Source organism: Cyanistes caeruleus, chromosome 5 (assembly GCF_971803275.1).
Source record: "Cyanistes caeruleus chromosome 5, bCyaCae1.hap1.1, whole genome shotgun sequence".
Lineage (NCBI taxonomy): Eukaryota > Metazoa > Chordata > Aves > Passeriformes > Paridae > Cyanistes > Cyanistes caeruleus.
In genome coordinates, this window is record NC_141705.1 from 80,636,932 (window position 1) to 80,651,981 (window position 15,050).

Genomic DNA, 15,050 nt, shown 5'->3' on the forward strand with positions numbered 1-15,050 from the left:
GTAGTCTGGCTCCCTGCATCCCCACAAATACCCACATGAGAAGGCATAAAAGCTAAAAACAATGAGGAGGAGGAGGTTTGTGTAAAATCACAGTGGCTCCTGAGTATTTGAATTAATCTTTGATGTCTGCTGTTTTCTCACACTGCCTTGTTCTTGTATTGAGTAAGGGCTAGGAACGAGGCAAAGAGTTTTACACAATAGGATAAATCAATTCTGGAGTTCCACTCTCTGAATTGTTCCCCGCCTCTCCCTTTTACTCACTGCCAGTGAAACTGTATATCAGATCACTAAACAGGAAGAAATGTAATTTTCTAATATGTGTGTAATTGTGTGTCGCCAAAAGGTGAGAGTAGCATACTGGCTTTCATAGTTTCATGTAGTGCTTGTAATTTTGTAGAAAAATTGAGGACTGAGTTGAAAGGCAGATGATTTGGCAACATCTTCCTGTTCCTGACAGTCTGCACTGGGAACTGTGAAGTCTTTCCACAAGTGCTGACACCAGTGCTGGAGTTGGATGGTGATTGACTGGAGGCAGTGATAAATGCTGTAATCTCCTTTGCTGGCCTCCAGAGCTTCCTGATGGATGTGTTTCACATCCCATGGATACGCCTGCAGACACAGCTCTCCTGGATGTTACTACAGCCCAGAGAAACTTGGCTGGAACCACATCACGTAATGTAAGGTGGCTGCTGTCAGAAAGCTTCATGAAAACGTATGTTCCACAGCAATTGCATTTTGGAGCTAAAACCAGGAAAAGCAGCAGTTTGGCAATGTGGTTCCATTTCTCCTTTCTGGGATTGATGTAGAATTATATCTTTTGTATCTCAACGTCAAAGGTACTGTGGTAAAACTCAGCAAAGGCACAACTGCTGTTAGTAAATAAAACGGGTATAATGCCAATTGTCTTGAGCCAAGTGACAATAAATTATGTGTCCATGTGGTTTTGTGCCTCTCGTGTGTGGAAACTACAGTACCATTGTAGCCATATTAATTGCTTTTATCGTTATCCACTGACATGAGCTCGTGATTATGTAGCAACTGATCAGAGATTTTTACCTCATTTCCCACTGTCTGATTTAATGGTCTGTAATTTCCTCATCTCTGATTGAGATGTGTTACTGGCTTATTAAATCAAATCCTTTAGCTCAGCTGTATGTATGTGAGATGTTGCGTGCAGAACTGGTAATTTCCTCACTGCACGAGGTCTGCTTGTTCTGGATTTCTTTTTGCCAGCCTTCTGTAAGACTGCACCATTATTTCTGACTCAGGCATCCCACCACTTGGCTGGTGCTGGCAATGCCATGCAGTGTCCACACAGTCCATGTTATTTAAACCAATAATAATGGAGGCATTGCTGCTCTCTTTGTTAAAAATCTTCATTTTTTCCACGGTCCTTGTGAAAAATAAGGCAATTCATACTTGAAATGCTCTTGGCCATAGAGCCAACAGTCAAGAGCTGCTCACAAAAAGCCTTGCTAGACCTTTATATCTGGTTTTTTCACCATCACCTTTTTCCTTGCTGGTTTTTTTTTTTTTTTGGTCCTTTTCACCTGAATGCTTTAGGCATGCACTTAGGAGAAGGTGAACACCACAGTACCAGTTTTGAGCACAGCATTGGAAAGTTAATTTCTCTGTGTATTTATAACATGTGCTCCCCAGGATTTTATTTTAAAGAAGAATGTGATTTCTTTCAGTTCTTTCAGTTTTAACATTCCAGGCATGTTTGTGGTACTGGTCAAATCCATGTGTGGGAGTGTGCTGGGGAATTGTAACTGTTGCTTGCACAGGAGAGCTACTACAGCCGGACTGGCTGTAAAACAGTAATCAGCTTCCTTGAGTTTGAAGTCTAGAGTTGGGCCTTGGTTTGTTTTTCTTTTTAAACAGCACATCTTCCAGTGAAAGAAAGATAATTAAAAGTGTGATGGGGAAGTGGATTGATCTTGACATGTGTTTAATTTCCTTGTGGATATAGGAGTGCACTGAAGGCAAATAAGTGTAAAGCAACCATGTAACATCATGTCCTTTGTAGAAAGGAGGAGAGATGGCTGTTGAGCCAGCTGGGGAGTGACAGAATACCTGTCAGCTGTCACCTTCCACTCTGCCTTCCTCTGTAAGATTGGGTTTATATCTCTCCCCAGCTCGTAAGCAGGAGATTATCAAGGTGACCGAGCAGTTGATCGAAGCCATCAACAACGGGGACTTCGAAGCTTACACGTAAGTTCCTCGTTTTGGAGGGGGTGAGGAGAGCTGGGGTGTTGGGCACTGCCTGTGTAAATATGCATGTTTATATGGGACTGCCTGTGCTTGGAGCTATGGACTGTTGAAATGCCTTCCCAGATGCCCCCACAAAAAACAAGGTATTTGCATGGCTGTTTTGCCCTGACTTCTCACATGGCCGGTTTCAGAAGAGCTGCTGTTATATCTCCAGTGTAGTTAGAAGGAAATACTTAAATCTTGCTTACGTAATGACGTGAGGCATAAAAAATATCCCTGGCATTGCACAGCTGCAGTTTGCATCGCCACATGTAAAAATTCCTACTTGTAATAACACTGACTTGTGGGTCTTTGTTTTGGTCAGAACATGATTTATATGAAATGCAGTCCACTTAAGTCCACTGAAAGTAAGCTGCCAAATTTACTGAGAGAGCTGAAACCAGACCTCCATGCCTTCTCCTCACATTAAATTCTGTTCTTTTCCAGTGTGATGGCATGAGTAGGTGAAATGCTTGATAGGAATAAAAGAAACAATGAAAAATGACCTCTCCAAAGTTGTCATCCCTAACCACATGAAGTTCTCACTGGAGAATTTCCTCTTTTCCATAGAAAAATCTGTGATCCAGGCCTTACGTCTTTTGAACCTGAAGCTTTGGGTAATCTGGTAGAAGGGATGGACTTCCACCGGTTTTACTTTGAAAATGGTAAATATTCCCTTTTCATCTCCAAGCCTTCACCTGTTCCTTGTGACTGTGTGTCTCTCACCTAATGACCTTTTTGGTTTGGGAGTTAATTGACTCGGGCAGGGGAAGGGAGTATTATTTTTTTTAATAAATTAATTAATAAATTAATAAATTTCTGCTGTAGGTATTTTTCAGTCTGCTTCTGCTCTGCTCATTCACGCATCACAGGGCACCTCAGAGGGCAGAAGGGAGTTACAGGTATTTGGAACTAAAAAGTCAAAATAAAGAATGAGTGAAGAGCTGGTTTTAACTGAAAATACTAGGTACAAGTGTTATTAGACATAACAGTGAAACAGAAATGTTGGGAAACTCCAGATGGTGCCCTCCACTTTACTTAATCCATATATGTCCATGGATTAAATGTATTTACTTAATAAATAGTGTATAATAAGTGACTGTGCTCATTCTACCAAAAAAAACCAGATTTAATTATCATTAAACCCTTATTATGACTTTGTATCTGCTAAGCATGAGATTTTTGTGTATAAAACAGGTTGGCACGAGTTCTTCTGGCTTACCCAGAGCAAATGTGATTTCTCCTGCATGCCCTCCTGTGTGTGTGTCCTGTAGTGACTCAGGCCAGAGTTTTCTGGCTAGCTCAAATACAGGTTTTCTTCTCTCTTCAGCCTGGGGCCAGGAGGGATCTTGACCAGAGCTGCTGTCTGGGTTTAGATCAGGATTTGAGCAGGCCAATTCCCCCTGAGCACAAGTCTATCGACCGAGTAAAGAAACCAAAAGGGGAACTCTTCTGGGTTATATTTCATGGTTTATTCTTGCAAAGAGAATGCCAGGAAGAGACAAAGGATTTGGGGGTCTGGGCTGTTTCTTTTAACAGGACTTCTTCGGAGGGTGGGAGTTGCAGAAAGAACCAATTATTCTTCACAGCTAGCAAACTTAGAAACTTTTTACAAATCAGGGTTAAACAAAATAAGGTAAGAAATAACAGATGTAGACTCCTATGAGTGCTGGACAGTCGGGAGTAAACCTACAAAGGTATAGGAGGGAACTCACGGGGGGTGGGACTTGGGAATGCGGTGTGAGAGAGGTGGAGTGAGGGTGGGCATCCCAAGTCGATAGCTACAAAAATAAACCAAAGTCCCTAACAGCCCTTATCACAACACTGTAGCTCTGTCCAAAAGCAACAAGCCGATCCACACCATCATCCTGAACCCTCACGTGCACCTGGTGGGCGAGGACGCGGCGTGCATCGCCTACATCCGCCTGACGCAGTACATGGACGGCAGCGGCATGCCAAAGACTATGCAGTCCGAGGAGACGCGCGTGTGGCACCGGCGCGACGGCAAGTGGCAGAACGTGCACTTCCACCGCTCGGGCTCGCCCACCGTACCCATCAAGTAAGGAACAGCCCCAGCACCAGCTCACACCTCCTAGGCACACCGCGTAGTCCGATAGCTGCTTTGGGCCTTAAAAACTGCGAGCCGTCCTCTGGTAGTGTCATTTCTTGTGGTTGTTTATTATGTATTATACCCGCTGGTGTGCGTAGTATTGGTGCGGAGGTTTTTTAAACAATGCGCTTTTTTGGTTGTGTTTTTTTCTACTGTGATGCCCACCGATTCAATTCGGTCCCTGAACTGACAGCTTGAAGAGCAGGAAGGTGTTTTAATGTAGAGAAAGCTTGATGGAAGTCACACAAAACAGGATTGGAAAACCTGGAATAGAATTTCTGGAAAACCTGGAAAAATAAAAAGCAGTAGGATATATGGAGCTGTGAGAGCTGACCAGAAAGTTTCATGTAAAGAAGTGTCACTACTGGGAAAAACCTGATGTTTGACTAACATTTAGTGTGATTTCCAGCCACCTCTACTTTCTCAGGCCTAGATATGTTCCCTGCAACTTGGGCTTGAGCCAGTTTGCACATTTCCCTTGTAAATTGAGCCATCCCAGTACCATCTTTCCCCACACTCTGCACATGTAACTGCCGAGTGTTCCCGTCAGACAGCTCCGACATCCCCGTGGGAAAGCCTCGCGTCTCTCCCGTCAGCTTTTCTCTCTGCTCTTCATCCAGGCCCTGCCATGCCCTCGGAGTCAGGCAGTGCCCAGGCTCCTTGAGCCACATGACACTCAGGCCGTTGGCTCCTCTTCTTCTTCAATAGCCTCAGCTAATGAACTCCAATCTCACTGACTTGTGGTTTCCCAGATAGGCAGCACTGGTCCAGGCCTGGCTTTGCACAGTTGTGAGCCCTCTGTATAGGATACAATTCCATTTGTGTCAGGTGTCTTAATGTGGAGAGTGGCTGAATTACCTGGCGTGGATGGTAAGGGCTCAGATTTCATCCTTTGAATTTCATCATGTCTTGTATTTTACTTCTTGCAGCACTCTTCTCCTATATTAAATAATACTTGATGAAGTAAGAAATAAGGTAGAATGAAGTGTTAAACTTCCATGGTGATGATTTTGTATTCTTTTTTTTATTTAGGAAAAAAGAAATTTTATTACTTAGAGATAACTGTTTTATTTCAAAATGTGAAACCAATGGGAACAGGAGCCACGTTGTCCTTTGTTTCTCACATTCCAGCTGCACTGCCAGTGTTTCAACAGATCATACTCAAAGAGCAGTTACACTTCCTTGAAACGCAGTGTTAGGTAAATCTTGGAGGTGTTCATAAAGGGATCTGAGCTGGGTGTGTGTAGAGCCAGAAAGCCCAAGTGAATCAGGTTCACCTGGCCCACTACTGCACCCTGAGCAGTCAGTGTTTACAGCACAGTGACATGAATTGGACTAGGGAATCATTTAATCTTTGGTTATTTTTTTTCACATCTGTGTTTTTGGGACAGAGGTGCTGCAGGAGGTTCTTTGCAGTTATTTGTGCTCTCTAGTAAAGATGAGAATTTCTGGAACTGCCATGGGTGGAAGGAGAAGCAAAATCACCATGGAGTAACTTTTTGGAGGTTGCAGGGCAATTTCTGTATTGGTGAATGTTTTGAGCCTATGGGATCAGACCGAGGAGATTCCAGGATTGTGAGGGGTATCCAAGCTTAAGGGGTCACAGAACCAGACTGAGGCTTAAGGAGAGATTCCCTGAGTTAGCAACATAGCCCTACGTGTGTAGCACTGGCAGCAATATCACAAAAATCCCATAAACAGCTCTCATCTTGAATTCAGAGGAGGTTTTTGGACTTGCTCCTAGCACTGTTCCAAAATATCATTAGTCTGTTGGTTAGGAGCCTTACTTTTAGTGTGAAATTTAGTCATTTTCAGTGTATCTTTGGTTCTTGTATGTCATCGTTCTCCTGCACTGGTTAGGTGTGCAGACATCAGCTGGTTTGTAGGAAGGCTGATCAGATCGTTCCCACCTTCTACTTCTGTAGGGTTAAACAGCCAGCGCTACCCCAGATGGCATTGATGGGATCTCCATTTTCCAACTACCTTATCTCCTTAATGTCTTCTTTTGTTTGAGGTTTGCCTTTCCATTAGCTTGGCTTCTTCTGAAATGCTCTGTCCAACTGTGGGACTTGATGGAATTCCCCAATGTCTTTCTCTGACATGAGAAATGCCCTGCTCTGTTCTGGCATGATTTTTGCACTTTTGTGATCTGCAGCACATCTGAGACAGCCACCTACTTATCAACTCTCATGTCCAGCCAGTGAGTACATAGAAACTTCTAGAGCTTTGGACTTCCTATTATTCCATGTAATACTTTTGGATTAGCCAGCCCTCAAGGTTATTTGGTTCTCCTTGTACAATGGTCCTGTTTTCTTTTCTTTTTATAGTGCCTTCCACCTAAGTGTCAGTATGCTGCGTGAGATCAGTCCTACTGCTTGTGCTCAGGATTAGTGAGTCTCCTCTAGGCTGATGGCTCCCATTTCAGCACAAACATTCTTTCTTTATTCCCCTTCTTCTTAAGTCTGACTGGGAGATTCCCACGTGGCACCAAGCTAGAATCACCTCCTATGACCTGTCTTGACCATTTTTACATGGTCTCAAATTTCATCTTTGCTTTTCCCAGTCTGAGCAGCAATAACTCCATTTTGGAAAACTAGAGAAGAAACTTGATTAACACGTTCTGGTTTATCTTCCCTTTATTTGAAAGTATGCAGTCTACAGCTACTTATTTAAATATTACCAACATACAGTACTTAATAATGGCATTTCCATAATACAAAAGTATTTTATATATCATGTCTGAAGATGAGTTTCAAATCTAATAAAGTTGCAGAAACGATTAGAGCTGTGATCTGCTTCTGCAGGCACGGTATCCTAGATGATGTTACATCAGTTTCTGCAAGCACGGAAGCTTCCTTGTTTTCAGGACTATGAGAAGGAGTGTGCATAAATCTAAGGGTAGAACTGAGGTCTTTGGTAGCTGTAGGTGTAGGGAAATGTTTCCTTGTGGCAGAGAACGTAATTGAAAAAGGATACAAGCACAAACGTATATTTGTTTATAAATATATTTGTTTATGAATAAATTGTATTGGTAGTTTTGCTGCGCGTTGAGATGAGGCAGACTTGGGTTTCTGTCTCGCCCATCGTTTCTGTCTGGGTGATGGGATATGGTGATAGGTGATGGTAGGAAATTGTTCTCTGTATCCTTGTTCTTGGGGACCTGTGCAAATGTGTTTCTGCTTGTTCTCGCCGAGTGCACAGGCCCAGTAGGAGCAGCCAAAGGGCTGCTGGGCCTGAAAGTGGCTCCCTAACCTACCTTTAGCCTCAGTGAGGCTTATGTTCCCTCCCTGACCACAGCTCACACCTTCTTATGCTTTGATAAGCACAGTCCCAGAGAGCAGGAATGCTGAGTAAAGAGTTTGTTCTGTGTTTGTGCAGTGCCTAGCGCAGAGGGATCCCACCATGGCTCCAGCCCCTAGATGCTACGGTAATACAAATGATGCTCCAACCTCAGTTAGCTCCATACTTGCTGCCAGCTCCTTTCCCTTCCTTCTCTCTCTGCATTCGGCTCTGGCATGTCTTGCATGTGAATGACACCCGATTCTTCCTTGTCACTTGGTCCAGTCTTTGTACAAGAGCCTCAGTCCATGGCAGTGCCTGCGATGTCCATGCTGAGGAAGTTGAGTTACACCCAGAGACTTTCGGATTCCGCCCTCCCTCCCTTAAGGAATCCCTTAAGGCACTTTGGCTTCCTGCCTCAGTTTCCTTTTTTATTTTAACAGCCTGTCTGGCATCTTGTAAAGATGGAAAATGTCTGTAAAGTGGTTTGAAAAATAAAAGAATGCCTTGCCTGAGTGGCGGTTTTTTCCCTTGCTTTTTCCCGGTATCGTGTTAAGTGATCTCCACAAGATGGTTTTTTTTCAATGGCATTGGCTAACACTTGAGCATGTGTTGTTATCTGGTGGTGATGTTACCTCAGTAATGGAAATCTGTTTGTTTTTTTCTCCTTCCTCCTAGCTAAAAATATCAGCGGTGCCGCTCTTGCATTTTCTGTACCCAACGCACCTGGTTGATTACCATCTTGGCCATCCCGTTCTCTTCATGCATGTTTCTGAGTGCATGAAGTTGTGAAGGTTCTTCATGTAACACATTTGTGATGCACCACGTTGCTGTATATTCCATCTGTACACTGTTAACATTTCAATGAAGGTGATGTTCCATGCAAATAGAGAATAACAAGGCGTAAAAGACAAAAAGAGATATTGGATGGACAGCAGTAGACACACAGTAATACATTTGTCACTTGCTCCATTTATGCCAAGTTTTGACAGACAACTTTAAAATCTATCATGTTTATTAAAAAAAAAAAGAAAAAAAAAGAAAAAGTATATTTTACCTTCTTTTATTAAGAACTGTTTTTTGACTTCTCCTTTTTCTCCTGAGTCCCAGGATTTTGCTTTGGTTCTGGTAGGAATGGTTAGGATTGCCGCTGGCAGCTCCTTCACTGTAAAACAGATTTTTATCATAGATGGACAAAATCACTGATAAATGTGGAAGTGTTAATATCTTGGCTTTGGACCAGCTGCAGCCTTCTTCGTTTATTAGTCTGTGTAAACTGGAAAAATCTCCTCATTTGCTGGCTTGGCCACTCCAGAATTAACTGTCAGTGTTCTGGTGAGTCAGCAGCTTCCGTTTTCCTTTGGAGTCCTTTTCGCTTTCTTATTTTGCTTAACTGAAAGGTTCTGTCAGATGATTAAGCAAAACTAAAAACTGTAAGGAACTAAGTGATAATTGAGAGGCAGTTTTCGAGGATTAAAATGGAAGGAAAGAGAAAGATTTTTATCGCTTTTAGGATGTACTGTAAATTTTTTAAAGAGGCTTTAAAAAATATAATATGTGGGTTAATGTATAGACCAGTTGTGTGGGTAATATACTCGAGAAATATTAGGCCTTAAAGCTAAGTATGAAGAGTTTACTTACATTACACTGCTGCTGTTGCTTCTCTGGAAACGAAATACGGAGACACCGGTTTTCCGTGGGACCCTAACACTTCACCACAGGTTTGTGTCTCCCCCTCTTCCCCTCAGTCCTCTCTTGGTTTCCCAAGCTCCCCTGGCAGCGTTCGGTATCGAGGCCGGCGATCCCGACGGGTTTGTCCCGGCTCCGGGCCGAGGGAGGAACGCCGCGCCGGCAGTGTGGAACGCAAACTTTGCAGCAGGGACTAGTTCTCCTTCCCTCACATTGCTGTAAAAATGAGTCCTCACAAGAATTTCAGTTTGTTCCCTTCCACTTCCTTCAGGAAAGGCCAGGCTGGGCTGCTCCTGATCTCCCATGGTTCCGTTAGCAGCAGGCTCCTGCTCCCCGCAGCGCTGTACAGTGCATGGTATCTCAGTCAGTGTCCTTTTTAGCCGTCCAGAATTTACAACTCGGCAGCCGGGACTTTTTAAAATGGGAAAGCTTCCTAATTTGTATCATTTCACCTTTCTGTGTTGATTACTAATCAGAAGCAGTTCTTAAACATGTTGATGTTGTTACTAGTGGATGTATGGTAGATGGACTTAAGCTTCTCTGATAATTACTACATGACTTTAAACAATATATATTTAAAATAAGCATCTACAATAAATGTGTTGAGCCATATTAACCTGCCAATGGGATCTGTGAAAAAAGTAATGGCCTCATTTTTTTTCTCATTGATTTTTTTCTTTTTTTTTTTCTTTTTTTCTTTTTTTTCTTTTTTTTTTTTTTTTTGTGAAGCGGCTATAAGTGGCATAACTGTATTTAAAATTAACGAATTAGGTGTAGGGTGTTTTTTTTATACTTCTAACCTAGCATGTGGTGTTGACGTATTACTGTAGACCAAGTTTGTCTTCCACACCAAGACGTGAGGAAATTGTGATTTGTTCTCTCCACCACAACTGAATTCTACACTTCTGTCATTTTGGAACACTGCAGTTTACCATGGGACACAGTGTACATATTTCTTGCCATAATGGTAAATGATTGATATATTTAAGGATTAATAAATTTGTGATTTCTGCTGAAACAGTGCTTGCGTTTTACTTTCCCAATTAATCGTGATCTTTGCAGTGGAAAATGTGTAGTGTCTTGTTTGAAACAAGACATGAGAGGCACAGATGCATTGTTAGGGGCTGAATTTTGGTTTTGAAATCACGAGTGTTTGCTGTTGTGGTTTATCCTTGGGCTGGTTGCCAAGTGCCTTTCCTGGGGCTGATTGCACGCTGCTCATGCCCTGCTTTGTTGGGGGACTGTGCACATACCTTGGACTCATAGAGCCATATATAGAAATGTTTTAGGTAGTTCCAGCATCTCTGTTGCTGCCCCACTGTGTTTCATATCTATGTTCAGCCTGTAACACAAGACTCTGTAAGAGTAGTTACTATTATTGTTGTTATTATTATTAATGCTACTATTATTATTATGCTATGTAATGCCATATAATACCGTAAAATATATGTAGTGATATAAAAACATACATATAGAAATACAAAATGCGTTTATGTCTATAAATAATTAGGATTTTAAGTAATGTACCAGTTTAAAAGCTTACATTTATGTCTGTAGTGATCTCAGGCTGTCTTAAACCATGCTGAGCCACAACTGATGACAGTTTTTTATACCAGCAGAAAAGGAGGACGATGGACAGGAAACAACTTGCAGCTTTCCTGGGTCAGGGAATGCAGAGCTGGACAGGGGCCAGGGCAGCGTAGCGGGAGCAGCGGCGTTGGTGTGGCAGGGAGCCAGAGCCTGTCCTGGGTTGGTCACAATTCCAGTGCTGCTTCTTGGGTGGCATTCTGTAAACAAAAGAAGGTAGTCAGGAGAGAGCTCAGGGGGCTGGAATTTTTCAGCAAACCCCAGAGGTGGTTTAATCTGTTGGGAGGTTTTATATTTTGTCATATCGCTTTTACCTACTTTTTTTGCTCATTTTTTTCCAGTGAGTGCTATTCCAGAAATCAGTTTGATTTCCATTTTAACCATGCTCCTGCATAAAGCTGTTTGACAGCAGCGGAATTGCTACTGATTTCAGGTATGCAGAGATTAGAGATCAGTGGATAAAGCAAAATGCTCTATCAGGGGGCTGGGAGAACACATTTCCTCCATATCAGATTAAAAATTTGGGAGAGGGGCAGGGTTTGGGTTTTTTTAATGGTTGTTCTTTAGAGCACAAATATTTTAATCTGCTGCCTCCTGGTGGCTTTGTAATACTGTTTTCTGTTTAGGAGTGCACGAGAAGAGGCTGTTTCTTCTGAGCTGAAGGAACCCAGTGCTTTCATTTATTCACTTTTTAATGTGAGTAAGGAACACAATATTTCAGGGCCTGAAAATTACCATTTCCTGGGTCTTGAATATACCATATGTATATACCTGAAGTAATCAGATGGATTCTGTTTTCTAAAAAGGGCCTCCCAGGACACATTGAATAATAGTAACATCTCCTAGGGCTGTGTGTTGCATCCAGAGTTCATTGTATCTAGGATTAACTTTACTGTTTCTTCAGTGAGTTATTAATCCTTGGTAATTTATCATCTCCTTGGGCTGTTCTTTCAGAAAACAGAATTACTTCATGGTTCTAGCAGCTTTTCTTTGTTCTTAAATTTGTGCAGTCATACTTTACATATAACCCAGCATAAGAAAACACCATTAGTCAAAAAATTAACTGTAGTCATTGAGGAATTGATCCACATTGCTTCAGGAGTTTCAGCTTCTTTCTTCCTTGCAGATTATTGGTAAAAGACAGATGTGGCTGAACTGGAGTTGAGTGCTATGAGGTCTGACTGCTAAAGCCCTGGTTCCTGCAGGGAGAGCCATGGGCTGACACCCCTGTACAGATTATAGGGAGGTTTGGATCCTCACAAAAGGGGAGATTTAGTAATTCTGCAGCCTGTCCAAGCCTCACAGTAAAAAAAAGCTACACAGAGTAGACTGGAAGTGTTCCCTCCCTCTCTAGCACAGATCCCTGTGGGTGAGCAGGACAGGTTGCAGGATCTGCTTCCAAGGCAGCGTGTATGTGGAAGGAGGAGGAGGCGGCAGGAATTCTGTGTGCTGCACACTGCAGAAAGGCAGTGCCAGGGCTGCCTGTTCCAGCATGTTCTTGTCCAGACCCAGCCCAGGCCAAAGGCACTGCAGACACTTGAGTTTGGGGAGGAGGAGAACATTTAATCGGAGTTGGGGTGAGGGGGGAAGAAAACCAGTGCAAAAAAAAGACAAACTGGAAGAAAACAGGACTTCCAACCCAGCTGGGGTTCTGGCATCTTAGGAACTAATGGGAATTAAGCCTGTATAACCTTTTTCTTCACAGTGACCTCTAAACAGTTAACAAAGTTAAATGGCTAAATGTGAGAAGTGGTTAAGACAGGGATGTTTCCTTAAAAGAGCAAGGGCTGGGTGTGCACAGCCACCCTCTGAAAAGTTGTGTTAAATTGCAGCACAGCATTTATCAGCAATCTGACACACCTCACTACAGCCCAGGGCCTTGCTCTTACTTCTGCTCTCCTCTTACATCAGCCCATAATGGAAAGGTGCTGTTCCATGTCAGGGCAGGAGTAGCAGCAGTGTCTGCCACCAAGTCTCCTGGTCACTGTCAGGTAATTCCCAGGAGCCAGCAAGCTGGTGCAGGGCAGAGGGGAGCATTAATTTATTAATACACAGCCAACTGCATTGGGAGAGAGTTCATGGCAAACAGAACGGCCCTGGGGAAGAAGAGACTGCTCAGCTCTCTTGCCACTCCTTTTCCCACCCTGCTGAGGTATCCAGGGCTGGCTCTCAGAGAGGACAGCTGCCCAGGGTGGTGACACTCACAGGATCTTGAGTAACACCAAGGGACTCTGCTTGTGACAGCCAGCCAGAGAATGGAGGTAAGAGACTGCCTTTGGAGGCCACCCAGCTCATTTGATAAAGGTATTGCTGCACATTGGTACCTAAACACAAACCTTTTGTAGGGATGGAGAAGAGGGTGTTCCAAACATGCCCCTCTGTCATGTTAGAGCAAGAAATCAACTGAATTAAACATCATACAGAACCATTGCCATGTCCTGTGCTCCAAAGAGAGGTAAGTACCAGAACTAAAAGCAAGAGCTCAGTTTAAGGTACTTGGGGAAGTTCGTCAGACAAAACGGGCACCTGAACATGTGCTCCCTAGGTAAAAGTGGTGATTTCTGGGGTTTTTTTTCTGAGCAAAACTTTCCAGAAAGTAAAGCTCAAAAATGGGGCTGTGCCAAAATTTGCCTGCCTTGTTCATTGTAGCAAATAGACTTGAGGAAAACCTTCATGAATGAATGAAGTTTCTCAAGTGGATACCTCAACTCCAAGTCTTTACAAAGAAAAAAAACACAAGTAAGTGTGATTGAAAAGTCTTGTTTCTATCCCACTACATTATCAAAATTTTAAATCATCAAGGCACTGGATCATCCAACCAAGACAGAGACAATCAGAATTGTAAAGGTGCACATTTCTTATTCCAGTAGTTCAATCCTCCACCAACACAGGAAGGCTTATGGAATTTAACCTTATGGACATTTGCACTGTCACATGGGTATTTTTTTGGCTTTGATCGAAAGTAGATACTTCTAAGTAATATAATTTAGTAAATGAGAAAAATGGTTTATTAAAGTAATTTGGGAATTGGTTGGAAAGGAGATTAGTGACAGGTAATATATGTTCTAGATGAATAATTGGCAGCTTTGCATTCTTCTCTCATAGCGGCTTCCATGCAAAGCCCCCACAAGACAGCGCTCCTTAAATCACGAACAGTATGTTTGGGGTTGGAAGGGACTTGTGGGGATCACCTAGTCCAATTCCCTGCTAAAAGCAGGCTCACCCAGAGCAGGTTGCACGGGGTGATGTCCAGGCAGAGTTGAACATCTCCAGAGGAGATTCCACAGCTTCTGTGGACAGCTCCTGGCAGTGCTCTGTCCTCCACAGAGCCCCTTGCCAGCAGATCAGACTCCCACCCGCACGGGTGCATGGGGTTATTGTGCCTGAGCTACAGGACCCCACACTTGCTTGTGTTGAGCTTCCCTGAATCCTCTCCGGCCTGTCCAGGTCTGGCTGAATGGCAGCACAGCCTGCTGGCCCATCCTGCCCTTTTGGAACAGCTGGGGTGACACTGGTGTTCCTCCATTCCTCCTCCATGACCTTTCAAACACACCCAATGAAAGATGCATCCAATCTTCCTGAAAAGTTATTCTAAACAGGATTTTGGACACAGTAGAGCACTTTTACGGTAAGGGGGATTGGTAGCATGGCCAGCCTTCTGTTTGCAGGCTTTGTTTCTGATCCTCTGGCTGGCCTTGAGCTGCCTGGAGGATATGGTGTAGATCTGTGCACTTGTGACTGATGTGGCAATTCCCATTTCCAGCCCTTGATTCCTATTCCTTGTGTGCTATTCTGTGTTCACATCCTCTCTCCAAACCCTGGAGAATTTGTGGGTTCAAGGATTCTGTGACAATGAATAAAATTACCTTCTGTTAAAGACAAATACGCTCCAAGTGTGTTGAAGAACCTGGGACTATGAACTACTTTCCAGCATCTGAGGGGGTGTTGGCACATCATTGTGGGCTCTGGTTTTGGAGGCGCCCTGGCAGTCTCCTGTTGGGACCAAAGCACTGTGTATAAATAGTTACATTCTCTGTGATGGAGCCAGATAAGCACAGCAGCAGCAGGCTGATTTCAGGATCCACTGACAGGGATCTGGGAGTCACGAGCAGGAGGTTTTGCTCTTTTGCAT

At 43.3% G+C, this 15,050-nt stretch overlaps 1 protein-coding gene across 34 annotated transcripts in view; it reads left to right on the forward strand.

The window, feature by feature from the left end:
• CAMK2D (calcium/calmodulin dependent protein kinase II delta) overlaps nucleotides 1-14,801 on the forward strand; it is a 148,320-nt gene extending 133,519 nt beyond the window's left edge. For 11 of the 34 annotated variants that reach the window (XM_086888129.1, XM_086888137.1, XM_086888126.1 and 8 more), the window contains 3 exons: nucleotides 2,139-2,214; nucleotides 2,824-2,918; nucleotides 4,084-7,386. In XM_086888129.1, the coding sequence (XP_086744255.1) occupies nucleotides 2,139-2,214; nucleotides 2,824-2,918; nucleotides 4,084-4,316 (404 nt within the window). In that variant the 3' untranslated portion in view covers nucleotides 4,317-7,386. Of the gene's footprint in view, nucleotides 1-2,138; nucleotides 2,215-2,823; nucleotides 2,919-4,083; nucleotides 7,387-7,741; nucleotides 8,158-8,320; nucleotides 10,350-10,950; nucleotides 11,081-11,259; nucleotides 11,352-11,544; nucleotides 13,180-13,263 lie in introns of those variants that run through there. The other 23 variants (XM_086888128.1, XM_086888122.1, XM_086888123.1 and 20 more) reach the window with 10 other exon arrangements.
• The last annotated feature ends 249 nt before the right edge of the window (nucleotides 14,802-15,050 follow it).